The 19,483-nt window shown below is 36.5% G+C and overlaps 1 protein-coding gene and 1 long non-coding RNA gene across 2 annotated transcripts in view; one reads left to right on the top strand and one right to left on the bottom strand.

Annotated features, from left to right (window-relative positions):
* Positions 1 to 5,795, bottom strand: part of LOC125255131 (urotensin-2 receptor) — a 37,085-nt gene extending 31,290 nt beyond the window's left edge. Inside the window, exons 1-2 of the mRNA XM_048170127.1 lie at positions 2,823 to 5,795; positions 1,070 to 2,161 (exon numbers count right to left, since the gene is read on the bottom strand). Of these exons, the coding sequence (XP_048026084.1) occupies positions 1,071 to 2,161; positions 2,823 to 2,874 (1,143 nt within the window). The 5' untranslated portion in view covers positions 2,875 to 5,795 and the 3' untranslated portion in view covers position 1,070. The remainder of the gene's footprint in view (positions 1 to 1,069; positions 2,162 to 2,822) is intronic.
* Positions 1 to 19,483, top strand: part of LOC125255132 — a 69,593-nt gene that overhangs the window by 8,702 nt on the left and 41,408 nt on the right. The window lies entirely within an intron of this gene.

Here is a 19,483-nt window from a genome sequence, read left to right as displayed (position 1 = left end):
TACTCTGCTGAAGCTAAACGCAAAGCTGAATAAGACACGATGAAACCCAAATTGGATCTGAGAGATCTTAATGAATATAATATGAGAAAGGAGCTTTGGTATGTTCTTTTTTCCCCCTCTCTACTTTCTCTGCTCTGTTTTTAATTTTGTCATTTGGAGGGAAATTAAAATAAATTTTAGGATTATATCAAGTTCTAATCTAGAGGGAGTTTTGTTGTTTTTCTTCCCTGAGTGATTCCAGACAGAATTATTGCAGAAAGACACTGTAAGTAATTTATTTTTGTTAATGTTAATGTTTCTAACTCAACCTCATAGCCCATTTCAGCCTTGTTAGAGCTTTATTCTTTCAGTCTACAGTCATTCATAAGATGCAGGCATTCAGTATCATGTAGATCATCTTGAAGGCAGCAGGTCTGCTGATTGGAGAGTAATTTAGTGCTGAGATCCAATCAGTGGAACCCAATTATCATGTAGCCTATTTTATTCAGACCAGCAGTTGCATTATGACCAATTATCTATGAACTACTGCCTCGAGACATAAATTAATGCATTTTTTTTTTTTTTTTTCAAAATGTTTGATACTTAAATCTGTTGTAAATTGCAAACATAACATATTAGAGCTGAAATAAATGAAAGATTGTCATACAATAAATAGAATGGTGACTCATCCAATGATACAATTTCACCTATTCAAAAAGCATTTTATTTCATTGTCTCTCCAGTTCATCTGTCCTTCACCTGCATTATCTAGTCATACGTGTACTCATGTTTTGAAAAAAAAAAAAAAAAAAAAAATCATAATGAGCAACCAAAAATGGTTTGTCAAGCATTTTAAGTTCTCATATCTCATCTGTAGCCCTTTGCAGCGACACGTGCCGATCTTAAAATCAGACCCACGACCACAAAACTAAAACAGTCTGGCCCTGGCTTGATTCAAAACAGATCCGCTGTACTCTAGAATATTTGGTTTTATTCAGACAGGATCTTTATCTTTCACATCGACTTAGATTGTCTGGAAAACAGCATGTAGTTCCGATAGAAGGCCAAAAAGACAAGGTCATTGACCTACCTCAGAGACTGCTATTGTTGGTGTGAGAAGTATGTGCGAGAACAAAGCTCTCCGTGCACTGCTGACTGCTGGAGGACAAGGAGCGACGGGGCGACCGCTGGAAGCGGTTCCGTCGGTTGAGGTAGCTGCCAGCCGTCCAAGTCCTCTGTCTTTTGCGAAGGTAATCCTTATAGTTCTTGGTGAGCAGGGTGTAGAGGAACGGATTGATGCAACTGTTGCTGTAGGTCAGACAGGTGGTCAGATAGTTAATGTTGCGCTTGGCCTTGGTGGAGAGATCCAGCGCGGGCTGGAACTGACCTAGAAGCTGCCAAATCCAGAAAGGTAGGAAGCAGGCCCAGAACAGGAGCACAATGGTGAAGATCAGATACAGGACCTTCTGGTTTGGGAGCTTCTTGGTCTGCTTGAAAGTCTCAGTCTGGGAGATCCAGTAAGTTCGTGCCAGGCGTATGTATAGGTACCCGATTATCACCCCTGGAGCCACAATGCTCGTGCCAAAGAGAAAGGAGATGTAGATTTTATACGAGAGAGGGCTCAGGGTGGGTTGACACATTGGCTTGGAGCTCTCCGTCATCAGCTGGACGCTGATGATCATGGGTAAGGTGAGAATCAGCGAGGCTGTCCACACCAGAAAGGCGATTGCTTTTCGGTAGCTCTTGGAGCGTTTGACTGTATCCAGAGGCTTGAGTACGGCAAAGTAACGTTCTGTGCTCATAACTGTCAGAGTGAAAATGCTGGCATGCATGGTAAGGAAGTCCATGCTGATGAGGATCCGACACCCGGCGTCTCCAAAGTACCATCCCTTCAGGAAATGAGTGCATACCACAAACGGAATCGTGAGCAAGTAAAGCAGATCAGCTAGTGCCAGGTTGATGATGTAGATGTACATAGAGGCAGCCGAGCGCATGGAGTGGCACATGACCACGAGCGTGTAGATATTTCCAGACACACCCACCAGACACATTAGGGACAGGATGGTGCCAATGGTGAAGGTGGCAGCCATGTCTTCAGTAGAAGCTTCTACTGGACGCTCGGTGACATTGGAAATCTTTTCCACCATCGCCACTATGGGCTCCATTGACACAGTGGTCATCTCTACAGAGGAATTAATGGTCAAAAGTGGTTAAAAAGTAAGTTGCAAATATGAATAAAATGATTAAAAAAGAAATCAAATTCATATTAATCTGATGATACATATATTTTTTGTGTATATATTAGGTCAAACATTTTATATGACTTTAATTCTGATTACAGGCTTGTTTTGTAAGTTATAAATAAAAGAATTATTTAAAATTAGTACATTTTAACATATAATACAAGCTTAGACATGTTTTAATGTGCCCTGAGTTCCTTTTAAAGGCTTGTTTTGTATGTTAATAAAATGATTATTATAAAATAATAATATAAAAAATATGATAAGCTATGGTATATATATGGTTATATATATTTTAGTGTGCCTTAATTTCTTAAAAAAAAAAAAAAAAACACTCTTATCAATGAAAAATTAGGTTGAGAGGTTGATTAACGTTCCCACTTTTTGATATAATCGCTTTAAAGTCAGCTGATTTTAATTAACTATATCTATCACATGATTAATACCTAAGCATCAAATGAAATATTTAATATCTGAAACTAGTCCCAGCACCCTCAAATTAATGAAATATGCTCATCTACCATAGCAGTTAAGGCATTTCGGACAAATGACATTCAGAGTCAAACATAATGTCACTACAAGAAGAAAAAAATAATGCTTTACCTTGATTGAATTCCACAGATGGCGTAGCTCCAAGCAGACAGACGTTTAGCATTTATAATGAGTCCAACTCATGGTCTCTCCGAAGAGTTTACTCAGGGATTCCTACCACGTTGTCAGCAAGAAACCCTTGTATGGCAAAATAAAACAATTCCAGAAGACCAAAAAGGAATTACTTAAGCTGTGTCATGTGCGTTAGGACACACAGATCACGTCAATAAAAAAGCGTAAATGAGATAGGCAGGTGCTTCAGCCATGTAAGAAAAACTTCTGTTATTCTTCCGCAGAACACTCACTATATCACTAACCTGAGTGGCAGATAAAAAAAGAAATCCTACAGGTTCAGAACAACAAAAGAAAGTGGTACGAGGGGAAAAAGGGCAGAATCCTCTTAGATGGATATGCCCAAGGAGGCGATCACTTTGAGCTACAGCTGGATTTCGAAACCCTCTCCTCCACTGACAGAGTGCGTGCCTGCGAGGGGTAGAGAGAGAGAGAGAGCTACTCGCACACTAGCATAGAGTGGGAGGGGAGATGAGGGAGAGAGGAAAGGAGAGAGAGAGATTGGTTGGGGGGAAAGCATTCGGGAAATGTGTGTGTGTGTGCATGTGATATTTGTAAATGACTAATGAGCTACTACCTGAACTCATTCATTCAGCTGGCAGACAAGAGATTGACACACATGAGGATTCGTATTACACGTTAGTGTTTCTGTGTCTCCAAATAAAGAGAAACACAGAACGTACAATAACAAGCTGCTCTCACAAAATGAAATCTGCAGACATTTTTAGCAAACATGTTTAAGGTAAATGTTTTTTGACAGAGGCAATTTACCCTTCCCTTCTGTCAGGTTCCTGTTAGCGATGCAATCAAAATTTTCTCCACTTTGGTGTTCCAAAGCAAACATTTTGCAGCGTTGATTTCACATAGAAAGCACAGACCGAGTCTTGGCAGAAAGAGTCAGAGCTGGCCAAAGTGGACGTAGTGCCCTGTGACAAGTCCTTTACTTTAAAGATGGCGTTTTTTGTCCCAAAGGTCATCCCCTTTTAAAAAAAATGGCTTAAAAGACTATTCTCAGTGGGTACTTAATACATACCTGGGAGTTTTCGGCACTTTTATGAAAGAAAGCCAGCCTTGTTCGGTTTTTCACAATGATATGTTACCCTTACAGAGAGGAATCCACATTCATAGCTTGTTTGCGACTCTAGAGCTGAAGGATGGGTTGAGATGGCATGGATTTAGAATGAACTTTATACAGAATACTCCCACATCTGCTGAGTTATGAAGCAAACAAAATATTGAAGGGTTTTTCTATCACAAACCTTTTTCATGGGGGGAGGGGGAGCAAAAACAATTAACACTTCGCAGTAAGGTTTAGTTTATTAACGTGAGTTAATGCAATATGTATCATGAACTAATAATTAACAACATTCTACAGAATTTAATAATCTTGTAATTCAGAAATATATTGTTCATTGATGTTTGTTCAAAATAATATTAACTAATCAATTTAACTTTAAAAGTTAAAATTGTATGGGATTAGGTTAGGTTAATATTTACCTAGATAAATAAATGCTGTAAAAGGAGGTCACAACAGTCTTTTCTTTATTGTGAAATATATTCATGTGAAATGGATTATTGAAAATAAAATAAAAAAAACGTAGGTGAAGGACTTGGTTCTATCCATCGGTTGTTGATCAGATGGAGGCAGATCCATACAAATCTATTGTTTCAACAGAAGATTGAGTTTTTGGTGAAAAATTATGCAGTCAAAAAATACTCAATAAGAAAACTGTTCGGAATAAGATTATTAAGCAGGGCCGGCCCAGGCTCTGTTGGTGCCCTAGACGAGATTTTAGATTTCCAACCCCAGAAAATGCAGATTAATCAAAACTTTACTATAATATAACACAGCATAACATACTGATAAGTATTAACATAAATAAGTAGTAAATAAATTGTGATAATAAATAAACAAATTTGATTTAAAGTCACCTGAAGAATAACACAAAAATGAATCAACAAAAAACTATTATATTTTCAGAATTACAGAAGAGTTTCAAAACAATAAAGGCTACATATTGTAATTTATTTGTAGATGTTAGCCAGCAAGCTAACTAGTTAATCTAATTAGCATACCCATTTCATTTCCATTTTGTGCATACTGTGGAAAATGGCATACTTGAACTTAAATTATTTTAATTCATGAATACTATTATAGTTCTAGTTGTGGTCTTTTTCAAAAGACATTTAGTGCACTTTTTGGTGAATTAAAAGCAAGATGTAATGTAACTGAAATTAAAACAACATTATAGAAGCTAACATTTATTTTAAAGAAAATAAAGTAAAAATAAATGAGCAGTTAACTCAAGCAAAAACGTTCCACAGTGTCAGTGTTGCCAGTTAAGATGTTCTAAAAATGCTATTTCAAAATTCTGCATAAACATCACGGGCTAATACACAGTGATTAACCTGTGATTCTTACCTGTATATTGCTCTTTTTTCTGCTCCTCTTCTTTGCGTCGCTTCCTGCTTTGTGCCCCCGATAATTTTCTTTTTTAAGTCATTTTTTAGAAATGATACTTTCAGAGCACATAAATGGCAAAACTATTTTTAACTGCGTGTACCATGCATAATTAATGCATTATGATGATGTATTACAATTACGTCATGATGCAGAAAGTGTTTCAGTTAGTCCAACATGACATGTTGTCAAATCTTATGATTTTTCGTTGATGTCAATTTTATTCTAACATTATTTTAATCAGTTCGATGATCGATCAGTACTAAAATTCTTAATTGTCAGTATTGACCCCCCCAGTCATTTTGTGCCCTAGGCAACTGCCTATGTCGCCTATGCCACGGGCCGGCCCTGATTATTAAGATGCATGTAAAAAATAATTCATAGTGAATTTCCATGCCATGTCAACACTTCATTACTTTGACACAAACTACACTTCATTGTAAGGTTTTACCATAAGGGGTGTTTTTTTTTTTTGGGGGGGGGGGTGGTCATTTCTATGATTATAAAGGAGCAAAAACTCTCCACTGCGATTTGCATACAGCATTTGTATTCATGTGGCAGTTGGTGTGATTCAATGTTGAGTTAACACATGAGCAAAATTAATGCCAGTCTCCATGAGTCCGTGAAAATGTGCCACAGCACTATCTCAATTAATGGGAAACCGTGAAGTGGTGAGAGGTCAGAGCAAGTGCCAGAGCACTCATTTATAAGTATGTCAACGCCACCTCAATGTAATCAATGGCACTGGGCTTATCAAAGAACACATTAGGATTTGACTCCATCAAGAATGTAGGGGAAAAACCAGCTGAATTATAATGCACCATTTTGGCTGAAATATTCAAGTCTTCTGGAGTCAACCCGATCTGGAATCCTCAGGAAGTCCTATCTCCGACTTTAATATAGCCAGGTTCATATGATGGCACGTTGCCTCGGTTGGTAAATAAAGTTCAAAGGGCTGGAAATGAGTTTTAGAGAATTTTTGCTCAGATAGATGGGCAATGCAAGCTGATAATACGCTCTGGTGCACACGGCACATACCATCCACAGCTCTAGCATTTTGGACATGTTTGTCATTTGATGCAGAGAAAATTATTTATAGGTCAACCATTTTGCTCTTGAGCAAATTAGCTGTGCTCGCCTCTCAGAGCCAGAGTAAAGATCATCGTAACCCTTGTGTCAAAGGCAGCTCATATTTTAGGCCCTTTTCTGCTTGGACTCCAAGATCACTCTCAGATTAATAGAAGTTGTGCCGGTCTCCTGTGGCTCCTGTGAAAGTTACATCTGGAGGACATCGGGAAGGGATACATGGGAAAGGTAGGCGGAATGAAAAGAGAAAATGACAGTTGAGTCATAAACTGAACAGCACAAACACAACGAAAAGTTAAGTGTGTTCGTCTGGCTGGAAAGTAGAGCAGTATAATTATAATAACAGTGTTCAGCCTAATCAACAGAGATGTGGGAGTGGGTTCAGGAGAACGGCTGTTTTCTTGTCTGTAACTGATGGTGACCAACTGATAAATCCAGTTGCACTAATCTGTTTTAATTTGATGTGCTGTCAGCCATTGAAGGCTATGTGGGATTTGACGGTCTGACTTTGACTAATATACTTGTTCTTACTGTAGCTGTAGCAATACTACAATGTTCCATTCCTGAATGTGAGTTTTAGACAGATTGTCAGATTGGTGAGGATTTTTTCGGTATATCACTGTACACTTTAAAAACCTAAGTTGGCTTGAAAATGGACAAACCCAACATATTAATTTTAATTCCAACATATTTTGGCTTCATTTTAAGCAAGCAATACAGTAATTTTGATACAATAGTTGAGTTAAATAAAACTACCCAGAAAGCTGGGCAAACATTTAACCCAACCACTGGGTTAAAACAGCCCAATCACTGGGTTTGTCCATTTTCAACCCAATTTGGCTTGTTTTTAACCCAGCATTTTTCAGAGTGTATGAACATCATATAAAATATGGTATAAAAAAAAATTCATAGGACTCTATTAATTTTGAAAGTTTTTTTCTTTAAATTTTTTTCTAAATTTTTATTTTTCTTTATAAAGTTTGTTATAAAGCATCTCTTCAACCAAAAAACCTATACATTTAATTATTGTGAATGAGTTTTCATTCATTTAATGGTCATTGTAAATGATAATAATAATTAATTATTTAATTCCATACAAGTCACCTTTATTTACAGTGGCATGAAAAAGTATGTGAACCCCTTGCAGAATCTGTGAAAATGAGAATTATTTAAAAAAAATAAGAGGGATAATAAAAAATGCATGTTATTTTTTGTTTAGTACTGTCCTGATTAAGATATTTTACATAAAAGATGTTTGCATTTAGTTAACAATAGCTGAATTTATTAAAATAACCCCATTTGTAAATAACCCCAATTGTCCTCAGTATGTGTTTTCATACTGAGGACAATTGAGGGACTCAAACTCAACTATTAAAAAAGGTTCAAACATTCACTGATGCTCCAGAAGGAAACACGATGCATTAAGAGCCGATGGGTGAAAACTTTTGAATTCAAATATCAAGGTAAATTGTACTTAATTTTTCTGCCAGGAAACATGCAAGTATTTTCTGTTGCTTCCGAAGGGCAGTACTAAATGAAAAACAATGATATTTAAACAAAATAAGAAAAATTGTGACATCTTCATCCTGTTCAAAAGTTTTCACACCCCGACTCTTAATGCATCGCATTTCCTTCTGGAGCATCAGTGAATGCTTGAACCTTTTTTAATAGTTGAGTTTGAGTCCCTCAGTTGTCCTCAGTGTGAAAACACAGATCTCAAAATCATACAGTCACTGCTGGAAAGGGTTCAAATATGCAAAAGATGCTGGAAAACTGATGAATCTGCAGGAGCTGGAGGATTTTTCTGAAGAACAGAGCTCAGTTTAACTGCTCAGAACAAACAAGAGACTCATGAACAACCATCACAAAACAAAAAAACAGTCGTGGATCATCAGGTAACCACACACAGTATTGAGAAGCAATGGTTCACATACTTATGAATGGGGTTATTTTAATAAATTCAGCTATTGTTTTGTCTTGTGAACTAAATGCAAACATCTTTTATGTAAAATATCTTACTCAGGACAGTACTAAACAAAACATAACATGCATTTTTTATTATTTTATTAAAATAATTCTCATTTTCACAGATTCTGCAAGGGGTTCACATACTTTTTCATGCCACTGTATATAGCACTTTTTACAATGCAGATTGTTTCAGAGCATCTTTATAGTGATGGTAGGAAACATCATTTTGTAAAAATCATTAGTTATTAATATAGTTAATTTAACTATACAGCAGCTCTGTTAATTTAATAATTTCGAACAAACAAGCAGCTGTTTTTATGAATGATTCATTGAATTATTCATTCAACCGATTTGTTAAAAAGAATCTCTTCATTCAGAAACTGAAACACCATTATTGTAACTTTGTCTGAAATCAAATAGTTGGACATCTGGGGACTTTTTTAGTTTTATGAGTACTGTGAATTTGGACATGTCACTCATTTAATATGCTGTTATATGTTGCTACACTTGAAGCATCAAAACTGCACATATCTCAGAACATTCACTCAACTCTACTATATATAGTATAGGTCTATATATCAATCATAGTATGATTGAACATTTTGAGATGATGTGAAGCCTTAACGTTTTAAGTATACACAGACTCAGTGAAGATATGTTAATCAAAGCTATGTTAGTTTGAAAGTCACTTTGGAAAAAGCGTCTGCTAAATGATTAAATGCAAATGTTATTTCATCAGTCAGTTTTTTTTTTTTTTTTTTTTTTTTTTCCCATTTTCTTTTGACACATATTAACACGATGCTTTAAAGGCACACTCTCAAATGATGCTTTTTAGGCACACTCTCAAAATCAAACCTGACAGGCTGTGAGAGTTTAGGAGACTTTAATCTAGCGATGAGAAAAGCATCAGGACTAGGAACACTTTGTCCATAGAAACCCGGACAATGTCTGTAAAACTGTGGCAAACATTCAACATCTGAAAGATCAGCAAACCCTTCATTCGCTACATAAATACATGACATGCAATCTCTTGTGTTAGATTTATTGTTCTTGCAGACGTTCGTCTGGTGAAGAAGTGCTTGGCCCGCTGCTGTCTCTGCTGGGGCTGATTGACAGCAGGAAATCACCTCATGAACATAGTGTTCTCAGGTACATGGAATGTCAAGGGGAGTCACGTGTGTTATGACTTTGACGAAGTGCCTTTTGTCAGGACACCGCATTTGCTGACAACAATCCTTCCCTTGCAACTCTAGAGTGTCTGGAGACACCATTAACCCTGCACTTCTTTAATGACTGAATCAGCAAAGAGGTGGTTAAAGTTATGATGTGGGTGGCCTGAGAGGTTTTTGTGCCTGTCTAGTACCCTTCCTAATTAGTTTGAGCCTTGGTGTCATATTCCTGCGTTGCTCTGATTCCACAGTCACCTAGAGGAAAACTGAATTGAAAACTCCTAGCATAACTTACTGTAACATTATTGGAGATCTCATTTACGCATCTTTTATGCAAATTGAAGGCGAAGCATGTAATTTATGCAGCTCTACTGGCAACCAAATGTAACTTTAATCTTTTTTGAGTGAACATAACAACATTGACTCAACCAATGGCGTGAGTTTGGAGCGGGACAATGTCTTTCTTCAAGCAACGAGTGGTGGGGAAGTGAAACTTTAAACTTTGAAAAAGTCATTCTTTTTCAATTATATTGTTATTTTATGGTGGCACCAACCTGATCTCATGAGAAAACATAACTATGTCACGATTTGTAAAACTTTATATTATGTGATTTGTATGAAAACATGCAATTTTTAGAAAATAGTAAGCAAGCAAGGGACTCTATACCCTTACCCTTAAACCTAGCCATCTGTGGGCTGTAAGCAGACCATACGAAAACATACAAATGATATATATACTTTTTTTTTTTTTAATTACCATGAGAGTAGCATAAATGTGGAGTATATAATATTTAAGTTTAATGTGTTTCTCCTAAAATTGTCCTAAAAAAAAAAAGCCAATGAGACAGTATGACATATGATAGGAATATAGAGCCACAAAATTGTCCATTTTGAAATGTCTCCCTCCCAGTTGCAGACTTTGGTATCTTGGCAAATCTGAGCACAGTTTGTGACAGAGCTGAGAACTCTGGAGGAGACACATGAGATCAGCACAGTTTTGTCAAGGGGAAAATTCTGAGAAACAGAAATCTTAATTTGCACTTTAGCTTTGAGAAACTATTGAGATTAGTGTTTTTTCACCCTTAAAGTCACTTCTTGATCAGCACTCGTGTATCGACTTGTACCAAAACCCCACTAGAATACTGGCTGTGAACATGTCTCCTTGCAATTTTAAGCTTCTACGTGCATCTCTGCTTGTTTGTTTACCGAAACAGGTTCTTCAAAGGTTTACAAAAACATAAAAGGAAAAGCTTTAAAGAAAGTGGAACACTTCTTCCTGCTTTATAGGCTTAAAGGAAAAGGAAAAAATGAAAGAGAGAGCCCAAGAGAAACAGAGAGAGACTTGATTTTAGTATTAATGGCTGAGTGATATGCACAACCTAACACCATACTGCCCTCTAGCACCATTTAAAAGTTTAATACATTTTAGTTTTTATGCATCCCTGAGAGCCAATCACAACCTTTAGTAGAGCTCTAATATTTATTCCGGCCACAAATGAAGTCCATAATAAATCTATAATTTAACCCAAGTCAGAGCTGTTGCCTTGTAGACATGGTTGATCACTTTGGAAGACCTCTCATCACAGCACAGCTTTGATGCTTGATGCTTAAATTAATATAACATATATATAACAGATAATATAATATATATATATATATATATATATATATATATATATATAAATTTTAAAAAGCAATATATATATTATATATATATATCCAGGTGTGAAAAACTTATTGCATCTTTCCCAAAAAGACTCATGGCTGTATTAGATCAAAAGGGTGCTTCTACTAAATACTGAGCAAAGGGTCTGAATACTTAGGACCATGTGATATTTCAGTTTTTCTTTTTTAATAAATCTGCAAAAATGTCAACAATTCTGTGTTTTTCTGTCAATATGGGGTGCTGTGTGTACATTAATGAGGAAAAAAAAAGAACTTTTTTGAAATTATCTCTCCTTTAGCTCCTCAAGTGCCGGTCCACTCAAAGTCTGACTGCAACAGCTTTTTAAATTCTTTTGTGAATAAGGTACATGATATCCGAGCCTCTATAAACCCATCTTCTGTCGACACATCTTGGGGTCTATCGCCTCAGTGCTCTTGGTCCATCTTCTCACCTGTCACTGAAGAGGATATTAAGGGTCTACTAAAAAAAAGTGAAACCATCATCTAGCCCTTTAGATGTAATGCCAACTAAGCTGCTTTTAAATGTGTTTGATTTAGTTGGACCATATGTTGTTAAATTGATCAACCTTTCTCTCTCAACTGGTTCTGTGCCCAGCTCTTTTAAACAAGCGGTTGTCACCCCCATTCTGAAGAAGCCCAATTTGGATTCATCTGAACCAAACAACTACAGGCGCATCTCTAAACTGCCTTTTTTATCTAAAATCCTAGAGAGAGTGGTGGCGGGGCAGCTGACTGCATTTCTTAATGGAAATAATTTTATAAATAAATTTCAGTCAGGCTTCCGTAAATGTCATTCAGCTGAGACTGCCCTGCTGAAGGTATCAAATGACATTATGATGGCGGCTGACTCTGGGCAGTACTCTGTCTTGATCCTACTGGATTTATCTTCTGCATTCGATACACTCGACCATAACGTATTGATAAATCGTCTGCAAAATGAAACAGGTTTCTCTGGATCAGTTCTAAATTGGTTTTCCTCTTACCTGTGTGACAGATCATTTTGTGTGTCTATTAACAATATTCTGTCTGAGATGACCCCTCTGTCATATGGAGTTCCTCAGGGCTCGGTTCTAGGTCCTATTTTGTTTTTACTGTACATACGCCAGTAAATAATTGGTGAAATAATTCATGGTTTTAAAAATGTGTCATCACTTTTATGCTGATGACATTCAGTTGTACTGTTCTTTTAAAGACTCTGAGTTTCATAAATGAACTGATTTATTGGACTGCTTGTCCTGCATAAAGAACTGGTTATACAATAACTACCTACAACTGAATACAAAAAAGACTGAAACCTTAATCTTCGCTCCAGACCAAAAACTACCTCAAATCAAACAACACCTTGGTTCCCTCGGTTCTTCCGTCCAGTCGAGCCTCAGAAACCTTGGTGTTCTGTTTGACCAATCTATGTCTCTGGACAGTCATTCTAGACAGTTGGTCAAAAATCACTTGAGAAACATTTCTAAACTGAGAGCGTTATTGTCTAAAGCTGACTTGGAGATGATTATTCATGCTTTTATTTCTTCTTGTCTTGATTATTGTAATTCTCTTTTTACTTGTTTAAACAAATCTTCTCTGAGTCGTCTTCAAATGGTGCAAAATGCTGCAGCCAGGCTTTTAACAGGAACCAACAGAAGGGCTCACATTTCACCGGTTTTATCCTCACTTCACGGGCTTCCAGTCAAATTCAGAATTGATTTTAAAATTTTAGTCTTGACTTTCAGAGCTCTGCACGGACAGGCCCCCCAGTACATCACTGACCTGTTGACCCCTTACTCCTCTTCCCACGCTCTTCGGTCCTCAGGTCAAAACCTTTTAATGGTCCCCAAAACCCGCTTTAAAACTCGGGGAGACCGGTCCTTCCAAGCAGTCGCCCCCAGACTCTGGAAAGCCCTGCCCCTGTCACTGCGAGTGGACGATTCTGTTGATTCTGAAGACACTTTTATTTAGGCAGGCTTTTAGTTGATTGGGTTTCTATGTTTTACTATTTTGTGGTTTTAATTTTTATTTTTATTTATCATAGTTTTCTAAGTTTTATTGATTCTTTTATTAAAATTGTTGCTTTTATAAAGCACTTTGTGATTTTATATCTGTGAAAGGTGCTATATAAATAAAAGTTTAGCACTTTGCTGAACTTTGCTTACTTCTGCCTATGGCAATTTTAAAAGGCAGAATACACTGTAATTTGGCCCAAACTGGACCTAAAATATAGTAATTTAAAATGGATCCATACATGATATAAGCCAATAATACTGTCAAGTGTAATTTTGATTCTTTGTGTATCTAAAAAAATAATTGCATCCATCAAAAGTAAAAAGGTAGATGGTTGAAGCAGAAGGTCAAAAACAGCAAACTGTTTCACATTGATCTGTGTCATACAAAAAGGATTCACATCTAAAGTACTGCCCATTGAAGCATCACTTCCAAGGCTTTAAAACGTCCATAACTCGGTCTCCCAACACACACTCTTTGAAAAAACAACAAAAAAACTATCACATATTTATTTTTTTAAAGAAATAAAAGCTGCTTATCTCAGAAACAGAAATCAGGGGGCAAAATTTTAGTGATGACCCAGCTTAGATTACTTAGACTGTTATATACACATCAAGATTTTCCTATGGGGTTTTATAATGGGGTTTTTCAATTTATGAGTAAAATAAAGCCATAGTAAACATAACTTGATGATACTTTGATGTTTTGTTCTACAATGTACACTGCACAGACTCACAACAGTATGTTTTCAAAATTGAACATAACTGCTTCCAAATTAACTTTTTCGCTGTGGATGTGTGTAATTTACATTATAGAACAAAACGCCAAAGTATCATCAAGTTATGTGTACACAGGCTTTATTTTACACATACATTGAAAAAACCCATTATAAAATCCCATAGAAAAATCTCGAAGGAACCAGCAGCGAATTATCCTTTCAGGTTCTGACGGGTTCAAATATACTCTATAATCAAATAACTAATCTCAGGTATGCCTTGATGATATGTTTGTTGGTGCTTTGTTTTTTATAAGGATGTAAACCAGGATTGATGACAATGAAGTTTGACCTATTTCAGAACATTCTTATATTAGTTACAGCCATTTCATTTGATGATTTGCATAATCGTGTTCATGAGCATTGCAACCAGCGGCGTAGCGATGATTACAACTTTTATAAATGGCCAAATTGGTTCCCCCTCACTTTCAATTCATTACATTGTGCTTGACTGCGGTGTGAATAAAACAAAATTGTAGCTGGCTGTGAACAACAATGACTTCAATATCAAGCAAAAAGCCTCTGCTGCTCGACTAATTTAGCAATTTGCTGAAAGAATGCGCTTACGCTCTCCTACCAACATCTTTCAGCAAATCAGTTATGGTGAACGTAATTAATATTCATAAGCCAAGACACGCCTGGCACACTTAGCCTCTGTAGTTCCTGTGGAGAGAAGACGCATTTGAGCTTTTATATTCATAGCTGTCTCAACAATGTTTATACCTTATTATTATGCAAAAAAATGCATCTCATATGAGCAAATCCATGACAAGCAGGCATTTTAAACCGTGCCATACTTTTGCAGGCAGTTATGCTGGTGAAAACCATTACAAATGGATGCATATTTTCTTTTGCAACACTCTCTAAAGCACTTCACAGGCATCACTTATAATCAACTAAAAGGTCTGCCATAGTGCCTTGCCAACTATCTACGAAGAATCTGGCTCTATCAAGCTGTTGTTATCGTAACAACAGCAGCACACAGGTCAAGACAGGCTTGATCCCGGAAATTCGTCGCCTGATGAATCACAGCCTCTTTTTCTTCAGCATCTGGGTTCTGTACGCTTTTACTCTTGTTTTTCGGGAATAGCATGTCCTCGGCCACCTCTCCTCCCTTGCACACAAGTGAGCATGCTCAGAAACCATAACCTAGAGAGGCAAGAGATTAATAGAATCAGCGTGATGTAAAAAGCCAGTGGCTCGTATTATAAATTACCTCGCTTTTTTTTTTCTTTCTTCTTTTACGCAGACCTAGGATGACCCCAAGTGGATTTACAAGGGATAGTAGTAATGAAAAAGCATGCATAGAGTGGGAATTGGCCGGCACACACCACTAATCAAGCAGAGGTTATGCTAGCTGCCCTACTATTACAGCCAGACCTCTAATTTCACAGCTTACTGTTGCCCACTAATTGCCTCTAGTGACACTTCTCCTCTCCTCTGACATGGAGTCATATTAGTGTCTCTTAGTGTCATGTCAGCGTGTTTTCGCCTGTAGAGCAGATATTTATTGTTGTTCTCTCATTACTCTCACCGCTTGGTGAAATCTCCTGTGTACTCTTGCACCATGCCAAATCAAATACCCAGAAAAGCCTCCAGTCATTTTGCTGCAGGCCAAACGAATGTGTGTTTATCACAGAGTGGATGTGCTGTAGTGTTTTGAATGTCGAAACTGCAGTTGAAAGAAATTGGCTCGGAGCCTGGGATACAGAGCACAGGGTGTCTTTGAGTTGTGCTGCCAATTTTGTTTAGCTGTTGTGTTTGTCTCCGTTTACATTTTAGGAAATTGAATGACCTTGTATGCAGTCAAACGAGTTTCCATGTATCAGCTGGACTTCTTTATAAGATTTTAAATGCACAATTATACAAATGTCATTCAAATCCAGCTGTGTACAAATTCCAAACAAAGACATTTTTTGGGATCTCATTTGAGATTTTCTTTTTTCCCCCCATCTTAAACTATGGTCTTACTGTGTCTATCTATTTCTAATGCAACCTTATGCTGTATTTGCTGTTCTGCAGATATGGAAGGATATAGAAGGATATGGAGACTGTTCACTCGACCCCTTAAGCGAAGATTATATCTGGGTTATTGTTGGTCAAGCCATCAATTTTAAAGCTAGGTCAGCTTTTTCCCATGGTTTTTGCGTCATTGAGAGGGTAGTTTATCCATAAGTTAAAATTCTGTCATCATTTACTCAACCTCCTGTCGTTTCAAACCTGTTTGATTTTCTTTCTTCATTGGGAGATAGAATTTTTTTTGTCTATGCCATGGAAGAGAATGGTCACCAGAACAGTTTGTTTGCCAACATTTGTTCAAAATATCCTTCAAAAATGTTCTGCAGAAAGTAAAGTTTTTGGAGTGAGGTTTGAAACTTTTGGACTGAGATAAGTGTGAGTAAATTATGACAATTTTCATTTTTGGGGCAAACTATCCCATTAATTTGCTATTGTTTTAGGTAAATTATTTCCCAGCTCTTTGAAATGTTTGATTCTGATTGATCAATCGCATTATTAACTGTTGCAATATTTTAATATAGTGACCATTAAACTGTATATTCAGCTGTTGTTCGTGGCAATATAACAGTCTCTTATAATATTCTGCAGTCTCTCTATTTTTTCTCACTTACCATTTTTCGAAACTTTTATATTACTTTTATGGTATGAAAGTAATATAAACATTTTGATTGATTATAAGCTCATGAGACCCCGCATAAAGCAAGATAATGAAAATGTCACTCAGAAAAACAACAAACCATTAAGAGACACAAAGAGCTTTAAGAGAGAGAACTTAAAATAGAGGGAAATCTTATTTTATAGCTAAATGTGTTAGCTAGCTAGTCTATAGAGAAAGTAACCTAGATTGCAGATAATATTAATTGATATTGTAATTTTGTTGCAGTGTTTGCCTTAGTGTTTTCTGTTTCAATGGACGACTATTTTATAGGCCCTACAAGTCACAAAAATAAATAAAATACACACATCAATATATGATTTATTTATTAAGGAGTCATATAATAAGAAATATGGTATAATGTACAGACAGCCAGTCAGTATAGCAAAATGAAGAACTCTCTGTCAGGTTTATGTAATGACCAGCTGACTGTACATTATTCCTTAATTATTTACATGCTTGGCTACCTAGAGCTAAAAATTGACTGTAATGAATAAATTAGATGAGAGAGTGCTGAAATATTACACAGGGAATAAAATTGTATTGCGATTCAGCAGCCAGTCACAGTAAAGACTAATTATTTTTCTTTTTTTTTTGCTCTCAAACACCTGCGCTATTGTGTCACACATCTTGTTATGGTTGTCTAAAACATTTCCCTAGCTTTTATTGGTTTCATCAAAAGGTGACTTTATCCTCTGTACAGGCAGACTGTTTCAAATCTTAGGAAGTGTGTTAATATGAGAATAAATTTGTGATTAAACCATTAAAGTTAAACACATAGAAAGTCCTGGATGTGCAATTATAAATGAGGATTTAAGAGGAGTACGGTGTCCTCAGCTCATCCCAATTTCCCAAATGGAACCTGACTGTGGAGATAAGTAGACATAAAGGGTGAGAGTTTCTTTACTTCTGAGAGGTGGTAGAATATCATCTTGTTGGCTTGATAACAGAAAAGAGAGAGAAATCGCTCACCCTTTGATATCAATGCTTTGAAATACACCAAATCTAGCATTTGATCTGTTGTGAATACACTGCATTCCAAATTATTATGCAAGTGACATATCAGTAAGATTTCAGTACAATAAACATTCAGATTTTAGTTTTTCTAAGAAAATGTTTGTTTGTTTATTTATCCTTGTCTTTTTAGATAACTGGTATCAATCTCAGACAAAATAATTTGCCAGGTCTACTTAGGTAAATGGAAACCCTACTTAGAGGTTGTTCCACATTATTAAGCAAGTCACAGTTCTCATGTAATATGGAGAGGAAGAAAGATCTTTCTGAAGATGAAAAGCATGAAATGGTGCAATGTTGTGCAAAAAGCATGAAAACAACTAATATTGTGTGAAACTGAATGGAGATTATCAAATTATCATAAGATTTGTTAGTGATTTAGAGCACAGCAGAACTCGGTCAGATAAAGGCTTATTAATGAAAGTTCCTGTCAAAAAAATTAATTGTAATAAAAGGGCAGCTATAATAAAACAAATGTTGAGCAGCAAACAGGTATTTGAAGCTGCTGGTGTCTCTGGAGTCTCAAGAAGCTCTCCATGCAGGCTGGCAGTTGTGCGTAAAGATGCATTTCAGCCACTCCAAACCAAACCTCACAAAGAGAAACATTAACAGTGGGTTTAGAAATACATTTTCAAACAGTTTTATTGCTGTGGTGTTTTTTTTTGCAGCATGGGATAGTGCATAGTGCATTGCATTTCAGAAGGCACTATCGTCCTTTTTATACCTGAAAATGGCCTGTTATGAACTCCACATATCTTGCAAAAGTCATTTAAATACCCTCCATCTCACTTCCCAATAATCCAGCACAAATCATCACCCACCAGCTCCTTGCTGACGTCTCAGTCTTGTTGGAATGTGGTGGCCATTCACCAACCATCCAGAAATCCATCCATTTAGACCATCCATTGTAGTACGGCATTCGTCAATGAATAAAACTATTTAAAAATGAGTCTACATGTATTTCTAAACCCACTGTAAATGTTTCTCTTTGAGAGGTTTGATTAGGGGTGGCTAAAATGCATCTTTACGCACAACTGCCAGCCTGCATGGAGAGCTTCTTGAGACTCCAGAGACACCAGCAGCTTCAAATACCTGTTTGCTGCTCAACACTGGCTTTTTTATAGCTGCCCTTTTAATGCAATTACGTTTTTTGACAGGAACTTTCCTTAATAAGCCTTTATCTGACCGAGTTCTGCTGTGCTCTAAATCACTCACAAATCTTATGATAATTCGATAATCTCCATTCAGTTTTCACACAATATTAGTTGTTTTCATGCCTTTTGCACAACATTGCACCATTTCATGCTTTTCATCTTCAGAAAGATCTTTCTTCCTCCCCATATTGCATGAGAACTGTGACTTGCTTAATAATGTGGAACAACCTCTAAGTAGGGTTTCCATTGACCTGGCAAATTATTTTGTCTGAGATTGATACCAGTTATCTAAAAAGACATGGATAAATAAACAAACAAACATTTTCTTAGAAAAACTAAAATCTGAATCTTTATTGTACTGAAATCTTACTGATATGTCACTTGCATAATAATTTGGAACGCAGTGTAATATTTGTCTCAATCTTTGATATGCTTCTTTATACTCAGTTCTGCTTGACACTAAAAACAAACCTGAGAAGAAGCAACTCAAAACTGGAAGATTGACTAAATAGGTCTGACGGGGTGAAGATGCGAATGATTGAGGACTAATTTATGATCCAATTAATTAAAAGTTCACTTCAGTATGTCACTTTTTTTGTTCAAAATTAATAAAATTTAAATA

The sequence above is a fragment of the Megalobrama amblycephala genome, linkage group LG20 (genome assembly GCF_018812025.1).
Source record: "Megalobrama amblycephala isolate DHTTF-2021 linkage group LG20, ASM1881202v1, whole genome shotgun sequence".
Taxonomy (NCBI): Eukaryota; Metazoa; Chordata; class Actinopteri; order Cypriniformes; family Xenocyprididae; genus Megalobrama; species Megalobrama amblycephala.
This window is presented reverse-complemented; position numbering and strand designations above follow the sequence as displayed.